Source organism: Micromys minutus (genome assembly GCF_963924665.1).
Source record: "Micromys minutus genome assembly, chromosome: 22".
Lineage (NCBI taxonomy): Eukaryota > Metazoa > Chordata > Mammalia > Rodentia > Muridae > Micromys > Micromys minutus.
Window position 1 is genome coordinate 44,902,836 of NC_137957.1, and position 24,801 is coordinate 44,927,636.

General features: G+C 49.6%; 1 protein-coding gene across 1 annotated transcript in view; it reads left to right on the forward strand.

Annotated features, from left to right (window-relative positions):
- Positions 1-24,801, forward strand: part of CHST11 (carbohydrate sulfotransferase 11) — a gene marked incomplete at its 3' end in the record, with an annotated part of 194,503 nt that overhangs the window by 94,691 nt on the left and 75,011 nt on the right. Inside the window, exon 2 of the mRNA XM_080935258.1 lies at positions 10,585-10,670. Within this exon, the coding sequence (XP_080791384.1) occupies positions 10,585-10,670 (86 nt within the window). The remainder of the gene's footprint in view (positions 1-10,584; positions 10,671-24,801) is intronic.

Below are 24,801 nucleotides of genomic sequence, written 5' to 3' on the forward strand. Positions count from 1 at the left end.
TCGGACTTAGCACAGCAGCAGGAAGCTGGGGCGTGGGAAAGATGGAGGATTCCTCTGTGCCTTTCTGTCCTGGTGATTTTACCCAAGGGGAGAAAAGTCTTCTAATGCTAAACCATCTCCTTGGGGGACTCAGGACAGTCACCTGAGGCTCTCTCCCCCCACATCCCCCCATCTCGATCTCCCTCCCTCCCTCCCTCCCTCCCGCCCCCTTACTCCCATCCTGCTGCCCGGCTGATGAGAGCCTGGGAGCCCAGTCCAGAGGCATCTTGGATGCACAGGGAGGGAGGCAGCCGCAAACGTGGGCATGTTGAATAGGATGCAGCCACGGTGGCTTTTCCCTGCTGACCACCCTTCAAGAAGATTCCACACACATCCTTGCCCCATCTGTGGCTCCTCCCCACAACCGCTTTTACACCCTGTGCCCCTTGCGTGCTCATCCAGTGGCAGAGGCAAGGATTCTGGGCAAGCATCCTGGAATCGTGAGACATGCTGCTTTCTCATTTGCAAGATCTCTCGGGGGCAGAAGGTAGGGAAGCTCAGTGTTAGTGAGCAAGTGGGTCTCTGGGTTCCATCCCCCGACCAAGCGCACTGCTTTCATTTCTATCAGCCGGTTCACACGGAGGCCCTTGTCCATGAGATCCTCACCTACTGTCTGAATTCTGACATGCCATCCCCATGATTTTACATCAGGATGTTTAATTACAGTGGCGTGTTTAACTCATTAGTAATATACCACGATTTACTAAAATGCACTTAAGTGGACTTGAATTCGTGAAATTATCTCTCTAACTTTGGCCGTCTTAGAATGTTTCCAGTGTTCAACTGGTAGAAAGAAAACAATAATGAACGTGTGTGTGTGTGTGTGTGTGTGTGTGTGTGTGTGTGTGTGTGTGCATGAATGTGTGTGTCTGTGTGAGTATATGTTTCTATGTTTAGACTAAAGGAGAGTTGTCCACTATTCATCCATTCATCCATCCATCCATCCATCCATCCATCCATCCATCCACCCATCCATCCATCCATCCATCCATCCATCTATCCATTTATGTATGTATGTATGTATGTTTGTATCTGTCTATCTATCTATCTATCTATCTATCTATCTATCTATCTATCTATCTATCAATCTATCATCTATCTGTCTGTTTATCTATCTGTCTGTCTATCTATCTATCTATCTATCTATCTATCTATCTATCTATCTACCTATCATCTATCTGTCTGTCTATCTATCTATCTATCTATCTATCTATCTATCTATCTTTCTATCTACCTATCATCTACCTATCATCTATCTATCTAGCAGCAGGGTCTGAGCCTGTAGCCTTTGCTGACCTAAAACTCTATATGATCCGTTGACCTTCAGCTCACCGAGGTCAGCCTGCCTCTGTCTCCATGGTGCTAGGATTAAAGGAGTGAACCACCATGACCACCACTTCAATTTTTCAGACAAAGCCTCTGGACCGGTCCCGAGTTTACTAAGTAGACGAGGCTGGCTGCCCCGTTAGTCCCAGGAATCTGTCTCCACTCTCCCTGTCCTGGGATTTGCAGCCGAAGCGCTAAGCCTGGCTTTTTGATGCAGGCTCTGGGTATCAAATTCAGAGTCTCATTCTTGTTCCGCAAGCATTTTGCCAGATGCGCTGTTCCCCAGATCCTGCAGGAAGGACTTTGACCCCCACTACACTTCCTTTCTGTCACATTGTCCCCTCGGCGCCATTTTCCCATGGGAAGCTGGGAGGTTTGAAGAGTTTCTACACCTTCCCGGCTCCAGCGACGGTACACACAGCCACGTGTTCCAAGTGGTGTTGACTCTCTCGGCCTCTGTGGCAGAAACACATCAAACAGGTGGGCAACTGAAAACACAATTCCTCGTCTTTAACTCACCCAGACCTACAGATAGGAAAATGGGAGGCTGGGTTGCTGGATGGCCACCTTTTAAAGTCCGGGCTTTTTATGACTGGAGTGTGTGTCCTTCTGTTGACATTCTATCTTGTGGTCTCTTACTTCGGAGGGGAGACGGACTCACTGGCCAGCAGCCCTCTGAGCGTCATCTGCAGTGTGGCCAAATGCTAGACCCACATGCACCCCAGCCTCCTCCGCCCACAGCAGCTTGGCTGTTCCCCTGGGTTCTGAGATAACACATTGTGCGTGTGTGCGCTGTGTTTCAGCAGTGAGATTTGGGCTTTGAATCGAATTGGAAGAGAGACAATTTTTGAGGCATTCTTTGGGGGTAATAATTAGAAAACCAGTCATCAGGAACGTATGCCTAATGGCCTTTCATCCATCACTGACCCGGGGCTGGGTCTTACTCTCAGCCTCTGCACCAGTGATTTGTTTAGGATTCGTGGCAACCTTAGGAAGGAAATCCACATCTTGTGAACTCACGCATGTTAGCATGCTAGAGTTGTGTAACAAATGAGCACGTGCTGGCATGTTTCAAAGCAACAGAAATGTGCTCTCCCATGTCCTGGAAAGTTGACATGAAAAGTAATGGTGCCAGATGGCTGTGTTCCCCTCAAAGGTTTTATCCTGCCTTCTCGGATAAGGTAGAGACAAAGAAGAAAGGAAGAGGTTAGGAGGACTCAATGTCTTCCAAAGTGGTCTTGAGAAAAACAAGGGTGGCTGTCCCTTTGATAGTCATGGGGGCTGTGTGGAAAGGCTGGTGCCCTGAGCAAGAGACTGCAGATGTCACCCGTCCTGTGCAGCTGACTGTGTTAACACTCGGCTGTCTGTGCGGGGCCGAAAAGAGGGAGCCAACAGGTTTGGAGCTAATGGCCCCGGCTTCAGAAGCTTCAGTAAAGGTGACTCCTCTCCAGGAGCTGTGTCACTTGTCTGTAAGACTGGGGGAACCCCAGAGGCAGACACCAACGTGTCCGAGTTGGAAAGTCAAACTTGGAGCACCAGACACCAGAAGAAAGTATGCTGGCGCGTTATCTGAAGCCTGCAAAACGCATTCATAGGCATTCCAGGAAACTGCAGGGCAGAGGGTGAATCCCCCAGCAGCCAGGCTGGGACTGAAAGCTTAAGGCTCGGAACGACTTGTGCGTGGTGGGTGTAGGATGTGTGCCTCAGTGCCGTCTGCTTTGTCTCATCGGAGGGGATATAAAGAGAATTTATAGGGGTTTTCCTGGGTCCGCTGCCAGTTCCTGCTCTTTGAACCACTTTCCCATGGAGTCTTGAGTTTCCCCACTATAAAATTCTACCACTGTGGGGCTTCCGAGATGCTGTCCGGTCAGTCTGGGATGTGGGCTGTTGTCCTTTGTGCTTTCTGGTCGGCCTGAAGCAACGCTGTTGCTTCAGTTAGCACAAGGCTGATGGTTGTGTGAAGAAAGGGCGTCTTAAAAAAAGAAATTAAAGTTCCAGATTTCACAGCCTGCCTCAAAGAATCTCAGTGCGCTCTACCAGTGAACGTCTAAGATGACCTTTGATTAATATTCAGCCTTTAAGAAACTTTTTAGCTGGCTTTTAATAATTTATGTTGTATTTAAATTTTAAAGTCCTTTCTGAACACGTCAGTTTCCCAGAAGAAGAAGGTAACATCTAAATAATAAAAGCCCGATCGTTAGGACTTAGGAAAGTTTTTAACTTATAACCAGGACAAAAATACTGTCCGATTAAATCTTACATGTTGCTGTTGTTAGGTGGGTCTTCTCAAATGGGTCAAAGTCTCGAAAATATTAATACCTGTCCTGAAAACACTGTTGAAATTAGTTTTGGACATAGTCTTATTTAGCTTTGAGTTCATGCATAAGGTTTACCCATTTCAAGTCTAGCGTTCTACGGACTGGGCCAAATGGACAGAGCTGTGCAGACTCCCCTACAGCCCAATTTAAGCTCTCAATTATGCTGGCGAGAAAGGCACGTCTGTCGACTGTCACTCCTGGTCCCCAGCCCCGGCCTTGAGCAGATTCAGAGCCACTTCCTGTGACTACAGATTTGCTTCTTTTGTACATCTGTAACCTCTAATAATTTGAAAACATCCTAGGTTTTAAATGAAAAACTTGGTGTTTGAGGCTATTCGAGAGTCACTTTTTGAAGCCGTTTTGTGGGTCACCACCAGCCTGATGGCTTTGGCTCAGCGCTGAGCTTAATCTGAGTGGGACTCTTGCAGGACCTGGGTCACCTGCTCACACATGATTCCACCCAAGACCAGCCCCACCGGTCTGATTCCTGGCCCATCGGTCAGCCTTAAATACTAAGATGCTTAGGAGAGAGCTGGTGGGTCCAGCATGTTCTGAGAGTCTGTGGACCCCATTAGAACTTGAGAGGCCCTGGTTCTAGCCACAGCTCCTGGACAGTTTATCATACAGCAGGCCTGGGAACCACGTTCTTCTTTGATGTCCAATGTCCCCCTTTTCGGTACCTCCTTTTCCAGTGCCCCTCTTCTGGTGCTCCCCCCATTCCCTTCTCCCTACCCTCGGCCTTGCTCTCAATGGCCGAGGGGCATTCCTGCTGGCCAGAAGATTATTTCCAGAATTTTGTGTCTTATCCCATTCTGGCTTCCCTAACAACCAACCACAGACTTAATAGCATCTAATGCATGCAAGAAATGTATTTCTTACAAGTTCAAGATGGAAGGGCTGACAGATTAGAGTCTACAGAACATTTGCTGCCTGTCTCATGGGCTCTGTGTTTTCTGTGTCCTCCTGGGGTAAGGTAACATTTTCATCCAGACAGTAACCCCATCCTAAAGGCTCCACTCCCCATGAATCACCCCCAAACACTCTACCAGACTGCAGTATTGTATCCTCCTCAGGGGGGACAAACGTTCTCCCATTGCTCCTTCTACTCTCCCAGTGTGACTCTACCACACCCAGTTCTGAAGACACTCTCTCATCCCTGCACATCCCTCTGTGCTTTCACGAAAACCATCTCTCTAGCCGTCTCGGAGACACCCTCCTTGTCCCCCATGAGGCTGACTTAAGGCGTTAACAAGTGGTTTCTTTGGACAGGACCTTTGGAAGTAGACACAGCCCCCGCACCCCAAGTTGGTCATATTACTGCAAAGGGACAAGAACCCTCAGGACTAGGAAGGGTGGTTGCAGAAGCCGTTGGTTTTGATGCATCCATTCAGTGGCCACTCTTATCTGGCAGGCAAAGTTCTGAATGAGCAAATTATTCTTCCATGCTGGGTAATGGAGCCCCTGGGGAAGGATTTCACGTCAGTGAGCCTCCCTGTTCTTAGATGAATGCTATTGCTTGTTTTTCCTGTAGTGCCAGGAGTATTCACTGAATCCTTAGACGTATGTCTTGACCTTCAGCAGCTGAGAGTTCTATTGAGTGTGGTCCTGCAGGGTCTCGGGAAGGTCTTGCTTTATGAGCTTAAATTGTAATCTGTGTCCACAGATATGGAAACTGACTGTAAGACTCGGGTTTCTCCCAAATCTGCAGTCTGAAGAGGAAAGGGAAGGGGATCTTGTTTACCAGACAGTTGTGGAGTCCACTGGACATACGCCACTGCACTGGGGACATGTCATGTTGTATTAATCTTTCTCAATGCTTTTGCCTGCTTGTTGTAGGTCTCCCCCAATTACTCTCTCTCTCTCTCTCTCTCTCTCTCTCTCTCTCTCTCTCTCTCTCTCTCTCTCTCTGTGTGTGTGTGTGTGTGTGCATGCACATGCATATACATGTATGCACTTGTGCAGATGTGTCATCCTCCAAAACCCTGCCTACGTCCTTTGAGACAAGGCCTCTCATTGACCTGGAGGTCACTCTTAGGTTATATTGTCTAGCCGATGTGCTCCCTCCCTGGATCCTCCTGTCCACCCTCCTGTGCTGGTTCCAGGATCGCATCAGCAAGCCTGGAATTCCCGTGTAGATTCCGGAGATCAGACTCAGGCTCTTAAACCCACCTTATCTCCCTAGCCTGGTCTTAACTCTGTCAATGAAGAAGACTAAAGTAACCACCCTGAAGGGAAACTGCACTTAGGGGACAAGTCTGTTAGCAATCTCACTAACTTCTCTACCTTGTTCGTTCGGAACTGCTAGGGGACGAATTGACGCCGTTGGTTAAACCCTCGTACAATCTGGCCTCTTGTCTCATTTTAGCTCACGCCACACAGTCCTAAGAACCCCCTGTGGATAGAGGGACAGTGACATCGGCTGTGAGAACCAGACACCAGGGATGAGACCTGGTGGCCTGTGCCAGCTCCATAGGTCCCCCTGTGTAACGGCCCTTCTGTCCCTCCATGGGGCCACCTTTATTCTCTGAGAGTGAGCAAGAGTAGCCAGATGGGGTCCAGGAGCCCCCCAGACTCTGAAAAGATTGGATTTGAAGCACCAGAGATTCTTTGAGATGAGATGTAGGCTCCTAGTCAGAGTTCCCTGGGGGCATTTATACCATTGCTGACCTAAGTACAGATGTGGGTTTTGTGAGGATTTTTGGAGTCTGTTTACCGTGAACGATCGTGGTGCTGCTCAGGAGGGCAAAGTCCATATCGGCCCAATTATCCTACCAGTCTCTTGAAAATTAATTAGCCAGCTAAGTGCGTGTGTGTGCATGTGTATGTATGATCATGCGGGCATGGGGACAGCAAAGGGCAGATGGCAGGAGTCCCTTTTCTCCTCCCACAGTGTGGGGTCTCAGGGATCACACTCGGATCATCACTTGGGCTAAGTGAGCCATTTGCTGGGACAGTCGCTCCTTCTGAAAAGCAAAGGTCTGAAGTCTGGAAGTCGAAACTGTGAGCTGTTTGGAGCACTGGGCTACCCCTGGAAGGTGTTCTCTGTGCACACAGGCCTAATGCACCGGGACGGCTTGGTGTCCAACTTATAAATAGCACACGGGTCCTTTTGGCTTTTGTGGCCTGGGGTGCCAGAGTCAGTTCACGCGGCGCCCCATGAAGTCACAGGTAAAGGACCTGAAGCTGCAGGCCCCACACGGCCCAAGCTTCTTAAAGACCTTGTTTTAGAAAAATAAACCAATTAAATAATACTGCCTCCTGTAAAAGCAGGCTTTTAATGGGTGTGTCGGTCCCGGCGAGTTTGTCTGCTGTCCGTGGGGGGAGACTTGAGTCTTACACAGCGCGGGTGTAATTTCACACAGTTTACGACCTTGTTTGCCCCTCCACGTGCTGTGATACCAATGTACAGAATGAGGACCTGCGTGCCCCCAACACCTTACCTCCTTTTAGGTGGAAATGAAAAATGAAGTCACAAATTAAAGAAAAACACAAAGAATTTCTCCCTCACCTTCCTGGGGCAGCCACAGAGGAACAAAGAGGCAGTGTTTTTCTGGACAGCCTAATCAAATTCTAATGCCTTTTGTGTGTTGACTTTTGCTCAAAGATCCCTCCTCCCATGGGAAGGCCTCTGGTCTTGCAGGAGTCCCTGGCTCCTGGGCAGGGGATCTCAAACTGCAGCCTCGGGTCAAACCCTGCCTCCTGCCTGTGTGTGTTAAGCCATCAAAACAAGCCAACAAAGGAAGCAAGTCTCCTAACACAGGAAGATTTGGTGAGCGTCAGATTCCTGTCCATAAATGAAGCTTGCTGGCGTGCCTGAGTCTCTGTTTTATTGTTCTTTGAACCAGTGCTAAACACCACTGTCCTTTCTAGAAAATGCTAGTCAGCCTTCTGTTAGGAAGGCAAGGAAAGGGGGTGGGACACGTGGCCTTTTCTCCCTGAACTGGACGCTTTCCTTTCGGAGTCTCCGCAAGGCTCAAAGGAAGAGTTGGAGGAGGGAGGCAGTTTACCTGTTGTTTATGACAATTACTCTTCACCTCGCACGCGCATGTATGTGTGTGTGTGTGTATGTGTGTTTGCTTGTATGTGTATAGGAAGAGTAGTGTGTGGAGGAATGGTATGTGTATGGAGGATTGGTGTGTCTGTGTGTGTGTGTGTGTGTGTGTGTGCCTGTAGGAGGAACGGTGTAGGTGGAGGAGGAATTCTGTGTGTGGGTTTGTGTGTGTGTGTAGGAAGAGTGGTGTGTATATGAATATGTGTGTTCGTGGAGGGGGAATAGTTTGTGTCTGTGTGTATGTGTGTGTAAGAGGAGGAGTGGGGTATGTGTGTGTGTGTGTGTGGTGGGTGGAGGAGGAGTGGTTTGTGTGTGTGTATGTGTGTGTAGAGTGTGGTTTGTGTGTGTGCCTATGTGCATGAATGTGTGTGTACATGTGAGTGTCTACGTGCATGTATGGAAGGGGGAGTGCTTGGTGAGTGTGCATGCACGCCTGAATGTGTGTGTATGTTTTCAGAGGCCAGAGACTGATGTCAGTGTCATTCTGTGTCATGTGACACCTTATTTTCTGAGACCAGTCCTCTCATTGAACCTAGAATTCTGCACTTCAGTTAGGTTAGCTGGTCAGTGAGCTTCAGGGTTCTCACTTCTACTTCCCCAGGGCTGGGACAAGTGTCCACTTGTAGACACATGGCACTGTAGCTGGTTGGTTATTTTTATTTATTTTTTATTGTGGGTTCTGGGGATCTAAACTCAGGCCTTTATGCTTCCTCAGTAAAAGGTTTGCCCAATGAACTGGCTTCACGAGCCCCAGACTCCTCAGTCTGTCCTCAGGCTGACATCCGAACATCTCAGCCTGCGTCCGACTGGTGTCTTAGTCTTTTGACTGCATCTTGATTGACGTGTGGCCAGTTCCCACTCAGGCCCCTCGCTAGCTAGTTCCAGTAGAGAGGCGTTCCCATCTTTCTCCCAGCAGCCAATCAACATCGATCCTAGATTGCCATGCGCACAGTGCATTACCTAGAATGGCTTCAGAAACTGTTGCCAAGCATGTTTTAAGCTTCTTACCCGCTCAAGCTTCACAACAGGCCCAGTAAGGTTCTCTTCCTGCTCCCTTATACAGGTGAGGAAGCAGAGAGGTTGCCGGATTTGAGGTCACTCAACTGGTGCATGGTGACAGCCATTGTGAAAACCCAGGCTGACTGGTCCCGGGTATGAAGGACTATGCATTTGGCCACCACCACACACCAGAGTGTTCCAGCAACTTCTGGGAGGCTCCGCTGTTCTTGCTCCTTTAATCTTCATTATGATGATACTTTGTAACAAACGGTTTGGTGTTTGATCAAAGCCCTGGTCAGGTGTTCTCCCTACCGCTTCTTCTCCCTCCTCTTCTCTTCCTCCCTCCTTCCTTTCCTTCCTTCCTCTCCTCTCCCCTTCCTCTGTCTGTAGTTAAGTGTTAGTGTGTGGCAGGCCATGCATGGACTTAGGGTGTTTGTAACGAGAAAAATGAAAGGGCTAATTTCTGTCGGGGACACGGATTCTTGTCTCCCTCACTGAAGGGGGATGTAGAGTTCTGATTCTTACACCAGTCACAAGTGCTGGTTCCCCCCCCCCCCCCCAGAAACACAGACCATCTTCCTTTCTGCCGCCTTTATTCTTCTGTTGATATTTTAATGAAAACGGACTTTGTGGAAGACTCGGGAGAGACTGGGCTTTTGACTGACTGTGGAGGAGCCCCTTGAAAATGATTCACCCCATTCCGAGGAGCCCAGGTCCAGGTGCCTGGAGGAGGTGGTGTTGCCCGAGGGTGGTGCCTGTGCTCTGTGTGACAGCACAGAACTGTGTGGGCTTAGGATGGAGGTGGCAGTACCTACCACAGCGACACCTGCACCATAGACACGTCACAGAGCTGCTAGAGCAGGATGCTCCCGGGCCTTTGGTGGCACTGGTGTGACCACACACACTGAACCACAGTTCTCTAACAGCGAAGTGTGTCCCATCCAGGATATGACATGAGACGGTGTGAGTGGCTATGCTACTGGTTTTATCATTACTTTAGAACGTGTTTCTTCCGATCAAGATGCTGTAATGGCTGGTCTTAGTATCAGCCTGACATACCCGTGCCTCAGTTGAGGGGTTGCCTCCATCAGGTTGGGACATTTACTTGATTACTTGTTGACAGTGAGGAGGCCGGCTTACTGTGTATGGTACCATCCCTGAGCAGCTGTCCTGGGTGGCATGAGACAGGGGTACAGGGACCCCGAGGGACCATGAGCAATGTCCTGTCATGTTTCAGCATCTGTCCCTGCCTCCAGGTTCCTGTCTCGAGTTCCCGCTCTGTCTTTCCCTTCATGGTGAACGATAAGCTGTAAGAGGAGACAGACCCTTCCCTTTCCAAGTTCTTTTTCGGTTCTGGCAGTTGTCACAGCAACAGAAAGCGAACTGGGACTGATGCTCACGGTGGTCGTCCTCCCTGACCTGCCTCAGCAACCTCGTGAGACAACCGTCTCGCACTTTCTCAGTGCGTGTGATTGTGTCACCTGAGGATGACGTTCTCAGACCACAGCCCTGTTGCTAGGTGACGTGAGACGATTTCCCAGGCCCAGGCCAGCCACACTTATCTCCTTGGGTACTCTGATGCTTCTGAAAGTGTGAACTTTAGAAGTTTGTCTTTATTCCTGTGTGCTGTAGAAAGCACTTTAGTGTGCTCTGTGCTCCTGGGGTGTGGGTTCCTAAATGCCAGGGACAGAACAGCGTTGTGCTGTTGCGACCAGGACATCCGTGGGCTGGCTCTTTGCGGGAAGCTACCTCTTTCCTCTTTGCATCCTGTGCTTTCCTCCCTCCCGGATGTCTTTTCCTGTCAAACAAGCAGACCTTTGTTTTCTGATGACCTTCACTTTCTCTCCTCAGTCATGCGGAGGAATCCCTTCGGTGTGGACATCTGCTGCCGGAAGGGATCTCGAAGTCCGCTGCAGGAGCTCTACAATCCCATCCAGGTAGGACCCCGTCCTTGCTATCAGTGTTCTGGGGATTTGGAATGCTTTCCCCTGTCTGACATTTTGTCTTCAGCGATTGACTTTATGTTCAGCATCCTTAACCCGAAATAGTCCCAAACCCAAGACCTTTTGAGCAGTTGCATGGTGTAACAGGTGGAAAAATCCCATGTCTGACATTAGGCGCTAGGTCACCGTCAGAATGTAGATGCATTGAAATACTGGACAGAGTTATCTCAGGACCCTGCATGTAAGATGCATAGGCCATACAAATGAGTGTCATGCTTAGACTTGGGTCCTGTCCCCAAGGTACCTCATTATGTGTACAGACAGCCCAAAAATCTACGGGGGAGCCCGAATACGAACCAATTCTGGTCTCAAGCATTTTAGATAAATAGTCTATGAACATTTTGTAAATTGTAGAAGAAGTTGTTTAAGAAGGGTGGAGGATTTGTGTGGGACTGTACTTTTGACCTTCCTGGGGTTTTGGTCTCTGGGGTCACATCATCCTAGGTCCTAGCAATGGGACTCCGAACTTCAAGAGCCTACAAGTTTGTGCAGTCCTCTCTGCTGGCCCGCCCAGAGAGGTGTGCTCGTTGATAAACTCCACAGGGAGTTTCTGGGACCCAGCAATGACCTCACTGCAGAAGGCCCCCTGGTTGGGGTGTGTGTCAAACGAAGTTGCTGGGTTTTCTTTGGCTGATTAGTTTAACAAGATGACAAGCGTGGAGGTGGGGAGAGGAGCGTGCCTTTCAGTCAGGAGGCCTGGTCACTATAGCAACAGCCTCAGGCCGCTTGAGTTGGTGTGGAGACTCTTGAGCCAGTCCTTCTGTAGGAATGTCTGTCTGTCTGTTAGTGTTGCTCCTGATGGAGAGCCTGAGCCAACACCAGCGGACCTTAGTAACTGCTGGGAACCGAGTTTCTGCAGGGGAGATGGCCTGCGTGTGATCTCAGGGCTACATTCTGTGCCCCACTCTCACGTTTGCATTTCCCTCAACCATGATGCCGGGCAGGAGAAGATAGTGTGCGGGCCTCAGCGAGGACAGATTCTGAGAGCCGTCGCAGAGGCGCAAACTTAAAAGCGTCTTTGTTCTACGTTCTCTCTCTAGCTTACCACCTCTGCTCCGTTCTGGGGGAATCTAGGACCTGGGCACCCTTTGTGACCAAGTGGTGTTCAGTGGTGCTCTATTGAGTCCCCGTTGGGGCTCTAGGTGTGACTTGGGCAGAGCCCACAGAGAACTGCAAACTCAGTGTCTCCTCAGGCTTCCTCTGCTGTCTTTTGCAGTGAGGCTCAATGGGGATTTGATAGTGGGGTTCCTCTGCTGCCCCAGTGACTTGGGCATTGTGAGTATGTTTCCTGTCTACTCTGTCATCTTCATGAAGACATCGAACCAGGCTTTGGCCGCACATAGGATTCCTGCTGTGCTCTATTGATAGCCGCCCGTTACACCATCAGAACCACCCGCTCTCTCTCTGGACATCCTGTGTTGATGAGCAGCGTAAGGTGCACGTGCAGAATTGTTTCTATTGTAGTTGACCCTCTGGGAAGAAAGCCCACGGACTGAGTCTAACACTGGGCCTGGGTTCCCCAAGTATTCATGACTTTTGAAAGAATGAAGGTCAAAGCTCAGGTTCCTACTTTCCCCGTATCTAGCTGGAAGGTGTGACAAGCCCTCACGAGGTTTCCCAGCGTCCCTCTGGAGCTCTGGAGGACGACTGTATGTGATTTGTCACTTTCCTCGACTTCAGAGTCAGACTTGGTGTCAAAGTCCTGTGACATCATTTCCCCAGCTTTGTGACCTTGAACAGATTACATAACCACACTTTGACTGCCATCTCTCTAATATGACATCCTGGGACTAATACCAGCTGCTGGATTCAGGTGATGCTTCCTCTTCCGTGCTGGCTGCCCGCTATGGAGTTTGTTTTTTCCTGACTTGTTTACTCGATGACCCTCTGGCATGTCAGACACCAGGCATAAAGGGTGCCAAGGCTAAGATAGGACCTGTGATGGGTACTTGCTCTGTCCCAGGACTGGTGTGCACAGCCCCCGTACGGTTTCTTGGCAGACTAGTCAGAGGAGAGGTGATTGTCACCCCGTCTCACAGTGGTAGTGAGTGTGGTGTAGGTATTTAGCTCTGACTAATGCCCCTCACAGAGGAGGGTGCTGGTAAGTGAGTCTCTGTCCTTCAAGGGCTTCTTGGGCACACTGTCTGTCCTCTCCAACCTCTCCAGCAAACACTCTTTCAGGAAGATCACCCCATTTCCTAGGGACATAGGCTACGTTATTTTTTTATTTTATTTTATTTTTTTTTCTGGGTCTAGTTTCCTTTACAAGCAGCAATTATGCCCCTGTTCCCACGCAGAGCTTTTAAGTAGGGCTTGTTTTTGAAGACGCAGCCCTGGTTGGTGGTAGGCTGTGGAGTTAGGACACACTCTGAGGAGCTTAGCCAGCGCTGCCTTCCTGAGTCATCTTCAGGCTTAACGCCGACTGAGCACCCCTGTACTTTGTCATAGTTTCCTACCAGGTCGTTTGCAGAGCCTGGAACAAAGCAGTTACTGAGGCTAGTGGCAAACACTGGTCACTCTAACCTGAACGGCTCCCAGAAATGGTGTTCTGCGAGCTTTTTTTTTTTTTTTTTTTTTTTTTGCTGCTTGTCTATTTGGGCTTAATACAGGATGGTAAAAAACAGAGACCACTTATTTCTTATGATGGGAGATTCACCTTACAGCGAGAAGGCACCTCCTTGGTTACCCCAGACACATTTGCTAGGCCATGTGCCTCTTTCTTGGTCTTGGATTCATGTCACTGGATCTGCAGGGTGAGCTCTGAGATAGATGACATTTCCCCTTTTATGGATAGAGAAGTGGAACTAATAATTGTATACGATTTATTTGGGCCCAGATTGCTAGTAGGAAGCAGTGAGGATCCAACCACAGAAGGAACTCCTCCTCCCAGTCTGGGGAGACTGTACTATGTTACTAGTGACTGGGACTGGTGAATATTACCCTCAAAATCCCCTCGGCAGAGACCACCCTCCTCCCACAAACAGATGCATATCCAGCAAGGTTTTCACTGGATAAAGAGCCAAGCCAGCCCCGGGACAGTTGCCTCTACTCTGACTTCGACATCCAGGGCTTTCTTAGTGCACCAAAAACCCCAAACCATCCAAAGAACAATTGGTTTAAAAATATATATATATATATATATATATCCTTCACAGTTGATATTCTTAGCAAAATAGCACTGTAATGTCTTATAATTTTCCTGGTTCTCTGCTGTCTCCTTGGCCCCAAAATAAAACATAATTGCTGATGGTATCAGCTGGCGCCGAGTCACCCAAAGTTCAGGAGTTGCCAACAGGCTTGTGGGCCGAGCCATCTGCAGGCTGCCCCCGCTCAGCGCTGACCCACAGAGCAGAGAACTGCTCTCAACTGGGTGAGAGGGTGTAATTGTCCCCGAATGCCATCAAGGATGAGACAGCTTGTCCTCCTGCCTCCCCACCTCCCAAGCCTCTCATGGCTTCCCTGAAGTCTTCGCAGTATCATTCCCGTGGTTTGGCCTGCCCTGCTATGGCTTTCTTTAGCATGTGTGCCTGCCCTGTTATTAGAGCATTCTAAGGGGCAGGGTGCATGACTCGGTGCTGGCCATGAATTTGCAAGCAGCACAGCGAGGTCTGAATGGGCCTTCCTGTGTGTCCCCGGGTCCAGATGTTTAGGGATACAGAAGTGTTCCGGATGACGTGTTGTGGAGGGAAGGGAGTCACGTGTTGCTGAGTATGGCTGAAACTCTGAGGTCCCAGCACCTCCGTTACGGGGCCACCTTTTGGTATGCCAAAGTGAACTTTCTTCTTCTCCGGGGTGCACGGGATTAAGGACGGAGTAAAGACAGGAAGGGGAGGAAGGAGAAAGAGACCATGTTTACTGAACATGGAACACACATCTGTGATGTTCTAGACATTTTCCAAACATGTGTTACTGATCTTGTTTGTGTTGTGTTGGAGATGGAACCCAAGGCCCCTTGGATACTGAGAAGCCATTTTCCCTACCAGTGAGCCATGGTTCAGTCCCTCCCTGAACCTTTACAATGCCCCCTCCCAGATGAAGGTCTCTGATAACCCCATTTTTCAGGAGGTAACTGAGTTTTTAAGAGGCTGCATAGTATGCCAAGATCATGTTCTACCAAACAACAGAACTGGGTCTTTCTGACCCCACTAGCCTGTAAGATGAGGATGGGTCTCTGGCACTTCTCCAGGTAAGAAAAGAGCTTCCAGAAGGATCTCTTTCCTAATACATCAAAGATGAGGCATTGGCCCAGCCTGGGCATGGGGGCCTTGGGCCCAGATAGAAAGGCATCAGTGGTGGGAGCTGTGAGTGATGTGGCACCTAGAACAGATGTCCTGTATGCAGTGGCAGCTGGCAATTTTCTTTCCACAGAGTCTGGTGTCTGGCCAAGGCAGGAGAGGACTTTGTGTCCTGGCTTGGAGCTAGGGTAAGCAGAAGTCACCTCCAAGAACTCTGCTGTTGGGTGGTGGATACCCATCCATCTGAAAACATGGCCTGATAGAATCTACCGTGGTCCAGGGCTGGAAGGAGCGGTGCGTAGGTTTCTCATCCTGACCTGGGTAGTGGTTTCTGCAGTGCTCAGCACACTTGGCTGGTCCTAAGGGTTCTTAAAGAATAAATGGAGAAAAAAAGGTCTTTTGGAAGAGACACAGCAGGAAAAGGTAAGAGAAGATGTAGTATTAGCACCCCTTCCCCGAAGTCCTGCACATAGTGGGGACTCTAAAGAGGAAATTGCTTTTGAGCCAGGCCTTTGAAGACTGCATAAGACGCTAGGAGAGACCAACATGGCTGATGACCAGAGAAAACAGCAGGGTAGGGCCCAAGTCAGGAGGTGCTGGGTCCTGGTTGGAAAGGACAGGAAAAGCCTTAGTCCCAGGGAGACTGGGATATAGTTCTCATCTAGAGGGAGTGGAAGTGAGGAGTGGGTGGGCTTCAGGGTCACAGAAAGACACTCAGCTGTATGTCCAACTCAGCTACTTGTTAAGGGGTGGAGCTTCTGTAGAGTTACAGAAACCCAACTTTTGGTCTCAGCACCATTGTCTGTAAAGGGAAGGTGTTGTGTTAAACCTGTGGCTCTCAGCTTTGGCCACACGTGAGATGCACTTAGAGATGTGAAGAGCTACCTAGGCCTTTCCCCCGGGGTTAACTTTATCCAGTCCAGGCCTTTGCCAATGTGTCCATATTGTTCTGGGCTTCAGAGTTCAGCAGCACAGGGCTGAAGGGTCCTCTAGGGCCTTCAGTTAAAGACACTTTGGAGTCTAACACAAGCCATCTTGTGTTCTTGTTTTAAGGATACACTCGGGCCTGAAGTCTTTTCATATGAAGGCATTGTTTTCCTGAGGATAAGAGAGTCTCTGCTTCTGCGGTTACCCCCAGAAACTGTGTCCCAGATAACAGATTGGGACAACCCCTCCCCCTTCCCCTCTACTTCCCCCTGGAAAGGAATACCCAAGCCTCTCTTGCGAGAGGAGAGGAAGGACCAGACATCAGATGAGGTTTCCAGGGATCAGTTGCACCTTCCAAATAATCAAGAAGTGGGAGGCTGTCTGCTTCTACAGTTGCTGTTTGCAGGGAATGTTGGGGGTGGTACCTGCCTAGCAAGGCCAGAGAGGGCAGCTATTGTTCGGCCCTAACTCTGCTGCATCAATCTCTTCATTACCAGCCACCCGGCAAACGATGAGCCGGCCTCATTATCTTGCTTTGACCCAACAGCTGTCCACCAGCCAAAGAGGGATTGATTTAGTTGTGGACCGGCTCCTCTGCAAAGCTGTTACCGAGAGTTGGCCCAGCAGAATGGCAGCTGGCTAGCAAAGACGGACTATTACATTAACCTATCCCTACCTATAGCAGTCTCTTGAGTGCTACATTATTCATGGCAAGTGACATTAGGCCAGCGAGGATCTTTGCAAAGCCAGGGACAGTGGGCTCTCTTTTTTCTTTTTGCCATGGTTCACAGCTCCATTATACACAAGCCAGAAGAGACCCCGGTCAGGTATCCAATCAATCTAGGACAGGTGGAGACTCGGAGAGAGATGCAACTCAGGTCTTAGGAGAGGGTAGGATTCTTGAAAGAAGTTAGGGATCCTAAGCCAGATATATGACCTGGGGCCATTACCCAACCTCCACAAACCTGGGTTTCCTCATCTGTAGAGAATTAGAGAACACCTGTCTTAAAGGTTTCTGTGCTCATGCCAAAGGCCGAGTGGAGAAATGGCTTATTCAGTAAAGGCCTGCCTCACGAGCAGGGGCGTCTAAGTTTTACCCCCTAGTACTCACATAGAAGATGGGGCATGACATCACTGAAGGAGCATCTCCGGGGCTTCCTGCCTCTGAGGACACTCTCAGATCAGGACGGAGTCAGGAGCCACTCACTGAGGACACAGTCTGTTTTGATTTCTGTCACTTCTCAGGCTCTTTGTGAGCTAGAGACGCCCATTTCCAAGGCCGCGGGGGTCTGTCTCCACGAGCAGGGTGCGTACAAACATGTCCACCGCACACAGGTCCTAGCCAGTGAATGGATGCGGTGGTGCGGTTTGAAAAGCTCCTGTGGGTGTGTCTGCCCTAAGCTCCCTCTGTGAGTACTTTGTGGATGGGGGAGTTTAAGCCCCTCCCTCTTGGGATGGTGAGTTCACAGCTAACTCTTGCTGCCTCTTGTAGGCCATTGTTCTGTTTCAGAGACATGATTTGGGGGTGCCCCCTTCTTGACGCGATCTGTGGAAATATGGCGAGGAAGTGCTTGGAACTAATGGGGTTTTTCCTGTGGCAGTCTGTACAAACAGAATCTGACATGTTTTCAGTGGGAAGGAGCGTTGGGGTGGCGGAGTGACCTCAGCAATTGCCAAATGGTAACGCAGCTGGACAAGCTGCCATTTACCCAAAGTTATTTCCTGAATTACCCTCAATTAGGAGAGGCCTCTTCATAATTTGATTTTTCTTTAAATTGCACAACTCGAGCAGCTTCTCTGCCAATTGGAATTTGACCTTGTCAGATGGGGAAGACGTGTGCGAAAGCCTGGCTTCTTGTCAAGCACTGTGGGCCCTGCTCTGCAGGGATGGAGCGGGGTGGGAGAAGGGTCCTCTTCCTCCTGGGACACTCGCTGGTCACTGTAGGTCTCAGGCCAATGGCTCAATGTTTTTCCACACTGGAGAGTTTGCTTATGAAACAGGACTGAAAAAAAAAAAAAAAAAAAAGCAAAGGTTTTAGCTTTTTCAGAATTACATTTGAAAACATGCAGAGTTCTGGGCACATGACAGGCAAGTCAGGCTTGTTTGCTTGATGGGTTATTGCTGCTGCTGCTGCTGCTGTTCGTTCAGAAGAGCCCTCTGTTGGGATACACTCCCTGCTTTCCTTCCTCTGGAGATTTTTCTGTTAACCGAGAGGTACAATGCAAACAGGTGAAGTGAATTTTAATCAGAAATTTCATCCAGCCCGGGGCACTCAAGATGTCATTTCTACATGTCATTGGTAAGACTGAAGGGGCTCTGTGTTCCGATCTTCATACCCTGTCTGGAGTCAGGCTTGTGTCCTGGCTACCGTATTGGACCGTGCGGCCACTGAAGTCACCTAGCTATCATTGTTCACTGAGTGTGACTCTGGAAAGGAGGTCTCTAGAGGGCAGCGACTGTGTCTTGTGATTCTGCAACCTGCTGGCTTCCCAGCCAGGCACTGGCAGGGACTCCTCGGGGCATGTATTGAATTAGGTTCCTTTCTCATTTATTCTAATATTGTAGGAGATGCCACCTATCAAACCATCAACAAAGGCGTGGCAGCTGGAGGTGCCACTGGTTCATTACATCCGGGTGTCAGGCAGAAAGCAGGGATAGTTTGGCTGGAAAACCTGCCAGGTTGGACCTGAAGACCTACCTTCTGAAAACTGCCCACTTCCTCCGGTTAGGTCCCATCTCCTAAAGCTCCCTCTCCCCCAAATAGTGCCATCAGCTGGGAACCCAAGTGCCCCAGCACAGGAGCCTACTGTGTGTATTTCACATTCCAAACCTAACATGAAGTATTGGGGCTCTGAACACAGCCAGTTTTTCCTGGGCCCCGTGAGCTTAACATGTGGCCAGGGAAAGCCAGACACTACAGTGGCTTCTGGGTATCTTAATTAGGGTTACTACTGCTGTGATGAGACCCCATAACCAAAAAAAAAAAAAAAAAAAAAAAAAAAAAAAAAAAAAGTGGGGAGGAAAGGGTTTATTCGGTTTACGGTTCCACATCTCTGTTCATCATCATAGGAAGTCAGGACAGGAACTCAGACAGGGCAGAAACCTGGAGGCAGGAGCTGATGCAGAGACCACGGAGGGATGCTGCTCACTGGCTTATGCCTTGCTCAGCCTACTTTCTTATAAAGTCCAGCACCACCAGGGACAAAGACACCCACGGTGGGCAGGGCCCTCCCTTATCAATCACTAGATAATGCCCTACAGGCTTGAATACAGCTGGATCTTAGAGGGCAATTTCTCATTTAAGGTTCCCCAACCTGTGATGACTCTGACTTGTGCCAACTCGACATAAAACTAACTAGGGCTCTGGGGTTTAGGGAAGGAGAATCCCTCTGCACCCGGGCTGGTGACCATGCTTGACTCTGAGAAGTTAAGTGCAGGCTAGAGAAGGGACATGCATGTGGCAGCCCTCCCTGTGCCCTTCCACCTTACGGTGACGGGTCTCCCGTCACACAGTTTTAACTGAAGGGAACGACATTTTCAGCCCAAGTCACTCCATCCGATTCTAACGCTTCCTGTCAATGGCAGGACCAGACCACCTTATGGAGGGAATTCAGGATCTCAGGGGCTTTGGGTTCCTCATCTGGAAACTGGAAATGAATTATTTAACCTCAGTTAACCACACTGTATCACACAGCAGTTAAGACTTGGTAAAGCCTGATACTGCTAGTAGGGGAATTTGGGGTACTCTCTTAATCTCCCTGGGTCCCAGTTTCTTAATCTGTAAAGTGTGGGGGTGGGGGTGCTGACCATGTCTGGATCTTTAGGTTGTTCCAAAATGGAATGAGCTGGTTTCTATGTAGTCCCTAGAACAATAGCGTGACATGTAGCCAAGTTTAGTAACAAGCATTTTTTTTTTTAACTTTAAAGTCTTCCCATAGGATCCTCAGAATACCTCTGTCCCCAGTGGGTGGATTCAGGGAAACGGGAGACTGCATCCTGTGCCTACAAGTACAGTCTCCTTCCTGGCTGGCTAACTCTCCCTCAGACTCACACAGGCACTTTGTTGAACCAGGCTGAGCACGCCCAAGCCAAGAGTGTGTTTGCGGAGGCCAGAGACAATGTCTGACTCAGGGAACTTGCAGGAAGCTAGCACTTCTATGGGTTTGGAACGCTTTTGTTTCTTAAAATAAAAATAAAAATGTTAGGCAGCTGTTTTTAGATGTTCCTTTTTTTTTGAGCTTTCCCTGCCCAGACATAGTAACCAAGTGTAAGTTTCTTCTTGGTTCACGCTCCTTGCCCGCAGGGGCCTATTTCACGTTCTACTTGTTGTTCTTCAGATTTCAGCGAAGGTGGTTTGGCAGCCATTTTCCCTGCTGGTGCTGAAGCCCTACCAAGTACTGGTGTTCACGGAGTGGTGCAGATGGTTCTGGGTCTGACAGGGGGGAATCTGTCGGTGAGAGCAAGCCAGAGCAGAACTGGAGCTGTCCATTCAGAGAAGGCCCGTGACCATGATGAGGAAGGGGCTCACTGGGCTTCTGTTGAGAAAAGCGCTGGCTCCGTATGTGGCACAGGTGCTAGCTGAGGGGATGAAGGGCAAGGTTAGCTCACACAGAAAAAGGCACAAAGCCCTGGGGTTGATTCCCAGCTCTGCATAAAGAACAGCTTGGTGGTACAGACTTGTGATCTCAGCCCTTGAGAGGCGAAAGCAAAGGGGCCAGGAACTGAAAGTTGTCACGGTGGAAATTGAGGCCAGCCTAGGCTACATGGGACCCTGTGTCAAGAAACAAACAAGGTCCAGGGATATGGCTTGGTCAGGCAGCGTTTGCTGAGCAAGGACCTGAGTTCAGATCCCTAGCACACAGGTTTTAAGAAGGAGGGAAAAAAAGTTGGCGTTTGGTATGGTGTTTGGTGTGGTGTTTGGTGTGGTGTTTGGTGTGGCGTTTGGTGTGGTATTTGGTGTGGTGTTTGGTGTGGTGCCCTGTATTATAATCCCAGCAATGGGGAGGTAGGCAAACAAGAATTCCTGCCTCACTGGCCTGTAATCTTACAGAATCTGTGATCTTCAGGTTCAATGAGCATTCAGTTTCAAAATAAATCAGTAAATAAATAAGGTAGAGAACACCAGAGGAAGGCATCTGATACACACACACACACACACACACACACACACACACACACCCCAAACAGAAAGTTCATTTATTCCTCTGGACGAAAAATTAGAATAGCACAGACCTATTTTTTTTTTTTTTTTGTTTGTTTTTGTTTTTTTGTTTTTTTTTGTTTTTTTTTTTGCCAGTGGAGCATCCTAGTTTCTCCCTTTCAACAGCAACCAGAAAGACTATCAAGAAGGAGCACAGTTTACCCACTGCTTAGGGACAAATGTGAATTGGAAAAATGAACGAACAAACAACCTCTTCTCTTACTACAGTGTGAGCGCAGCCATGCACCCAGCAGGGCAGCTTGGCAGTTCTGTGACTGACATTCCCGAGGAACTATACTCCAGGGCTGATGGGCTTGCTTACAGTTCATGTCCTGATTTGTAGGGAAGTTGCCACTAGAATGACTATTTGAAAATGAGAAGACATACAGGCTGTCTTGAGACTCTTTAAAGGTATAGCCTAGCCCACCACCTAACCCACCACCTCACCCACCACCTCACCCACCACCTCACCCACCACCTCACCCACCACCTCACCCACCACCTAACCTACCATCTCACCCACCACCTCACCCACCACCTAACCTACCATCTCACCCACCACCTCACCCACCACCTAACCTACCACCTCACCCACCACCTCACCCACCACCTCACCCACCACCTCACCCACCACCTAACCTACCACCTCACCCACCACCTAACCTACCACCTCACCCACCACCTCACCCACCACCTCACCCACCACCTAACCTACCACCTCACCCACCACCTCACCCACCACCTCACCCACCACCTAACCTACCACCTCACCCACCACCTCACCCACCATTTCACCCACCACCTCACCCACCACCTCACCCACCACCTCATCCACCACCTCATCCACCACCTCACCCACCACCTAACCTACCACCTCACCCACCACCTAACCCACCATCTAACCTACTACCTCACCCACCACCTCACCCACCGCCTAACCCACCACCTAACCTACCACCTCACTCACCACCTCACCCACCACGTAACCTACCACCTAGCCCACCCCCAGCCCACCACCATACTCACTCCCCACTCGGTCTCCTACTCCACACATGGGATTTGCATTCCCTGAGTGGTACCTCTTGGCTCAGAAAACCAGTTGCATCTCTCTGAGATTGCTTTCATGGGACAGGGATAAATGAGCTGGTGTTTGAGACGTGTGACTTTGATGCGCTAGGGAATTCACAAGCGGCTGACACCCAATTATTCCTGGTCTTGGAGGAAGCAGCCTGAGAGAGAAGCTGAGATCGAAGAGAAGATCTAGGCCTTCCCTCAGGGAGTGGCCTCCTTCCAGCAGACCCTCAGCTCACCAGGGAATGGGCAGGAACATCCTTCCTCCAAGAGCTGTGCATTCTGTAAATGGCCCACCATTTCCTTCCTTCCTTCCTTCCTTCCTTCCTTCCTTCCTTCCTTCCTTCCTTTCTTCCTCCTTTTCTTTCTTCTCTCTCTCCCTCCCTCCCTCCCTCCCTCCCTCCCTCCCTTCCTTCTTCCTTTCTTTTTTTTCTTTCTTTTTTTTTTTTTTTGTGTCAGTCTTGCACTTTATTGTCCTTGTCATCTTGGGGCTTGACTGCAATGCGCAGTAGGTACAGCTGCTCCTTCCGCTGCGGCTTCCTGGTCTTCAGCTTCTCCTCACGTTTGGTGAACCGGCGGCGCCCGGCTCTGGTCTTCTTGGGTCACAGGTCCAGGGGCTTGTACTTCTTTCCCTTGTAGAATTTCCTAGGTTTTCCTTTTGAGTCTGATTAGTGAGGACATAGGCAATGGATTTGTGTACGACTCGTATCTTGGAGAGCTTGGACACAGCGCTGCCTGTCACTTTGGCGTCATGAAGCTCGAACAGTTCCACCTTCAGATCGTCCACTTGTTTCAACAGCCCCTCCTTCTTGCCACGCAGGTCCTGAGCCTTAATCTTGGCCATTGCTGCGTTGTTCACAGCCGAGGCCTCCTGGCTCGAGAGCCCACCGTTTTCTTAATGAGAACCAGCTAGAGAAACAGAAAGCCCTTGTTTACTTACTTGCTTGCTCATTCATTCATTCACTCGTTCATTCTACTACCCCTTGAGTGTCATTTCTCCCCCTTGAGCAAGAAAATAGTTGTTTGGAGTTATGAGGGGGCGGCATATACCAATGCGGTTTTCTTTGTGTTACTAATGAAGTAGGAGGGCTTGGGAACATAGGCTGCTTGGTAGAGTGCTGACCTCGCATGCACCGAGCTTGGCGTGCAGTCCCTAGAGCTACATGAAAAGGGGCATATTGTCGTACAAACCTGCCATCCTCGGACTTGGGAGGTGGAGACAGAAGAGGGAGAGGTTCAGGGTCATCCTTCGCCACATTGTGTGTCTGAGGAAGCATGGCTTACTTGAGATCCTACACACTCTTCAGACATTCAAGCTTGGGTTTCTTGGAGGATAGAGCAGGCACTAGAAGGGTGGGAGAATTACCAGTGAATTCTCTCTCTCTCTCTCTCTCTCTCTCTCTCTCTCTCTCTCTCTCTCTCTCTCTCTCTCATTATGCCAACATAACTAAATCAGAGGGGAACCAGGATAAGCATCTTGTTAAGATAAGGCCTGGCTGAAACCAGCACAGGCAAATTGCTGCCATTTGTTATCCAATTACCACGCAGGCGTGGTCGCTCCAGCAGTTAAGGGAGCCCAGTCGCTCTCAGGACCCCCTTCCCTTTTAGCCCTGCTGTCTAGATTCAACCTTGGAAAGCCCTTCACGCCTGACCTCAAGCTTTACACGGGGGGGGGGGGGGGGGGGGGATCCTGGGCAAAAGCTACAGGACACAGATAACTGTTTGGGAGGCACTGTCATCCAGGCACAGACAGAGGATCTTATGGAGAACCAAAGCTGAGCTGCCTTCAGGAACTCTTAGGGAACGAGAGGCAGGGGGGCATGCTTCCTCTGACCTTAACTCAGGCCAATTAGAACCCAGGGTCTGTAGCTGATGACTTTCCAAGCTTGGGTGGGCAGAATGCCCTCACACATCATGGGAGTATCCCGCTCTATGTGACTAAGGGGACCATGCAGGAGGAGTTTTAAGGTCATGCTGTCCTGGACTCTCTAGGGAGATAAACTGTGTGTCATAAGCCACAAGATGGTGACCAGGCTGTCACAGTCAGACAGACAGACTGGGTGGGGATGCAGCTAGTTTTGTACAGAGCATGTCTAGCATTCGTTAAATGCTCAGTTTGATCCGTAGCACCATGGAAATCGGGCACGGTAAAGCGTGCCTGTAATCCCAGCACTCGAAGTTGATGGAGAATCGGGAGTTCAAGGTCACCCTCAGCTACAAACAGAGTATGAGGCCAGCCAGGGCTCTCTGAGACGCTGTCTCAAAACTAAGGAAGTAAGTAAATGCAGGAAAAGGCACACTGGGTTTTTCCCTTGGTGCCTCACAGAGTAGGCTAGATTGCCTGCACCTTGACTTTAGCATTTTTAGCCTCCAGAATCCCATGAGAGTAAACCATATTGTCCTAAACTACAGAGTTTGGGGGTAATCAGCTGCAGCAGCAATAGAAACCTCATATGCCCACACTCCTTTGTAGCTGAAGCTAAAGGGTCCTTCCTGCATGTAAGGCCCAAGGGATTCTTAGGGGAAGCAGGTTCTGTGATCTCATGAGCAGAGTCCCACAGCCATTGAGTCTAGAAAATAGAAACACCAATGCCCTCAGCTATACCATAGGTTTATGTCCCAAAACTCACC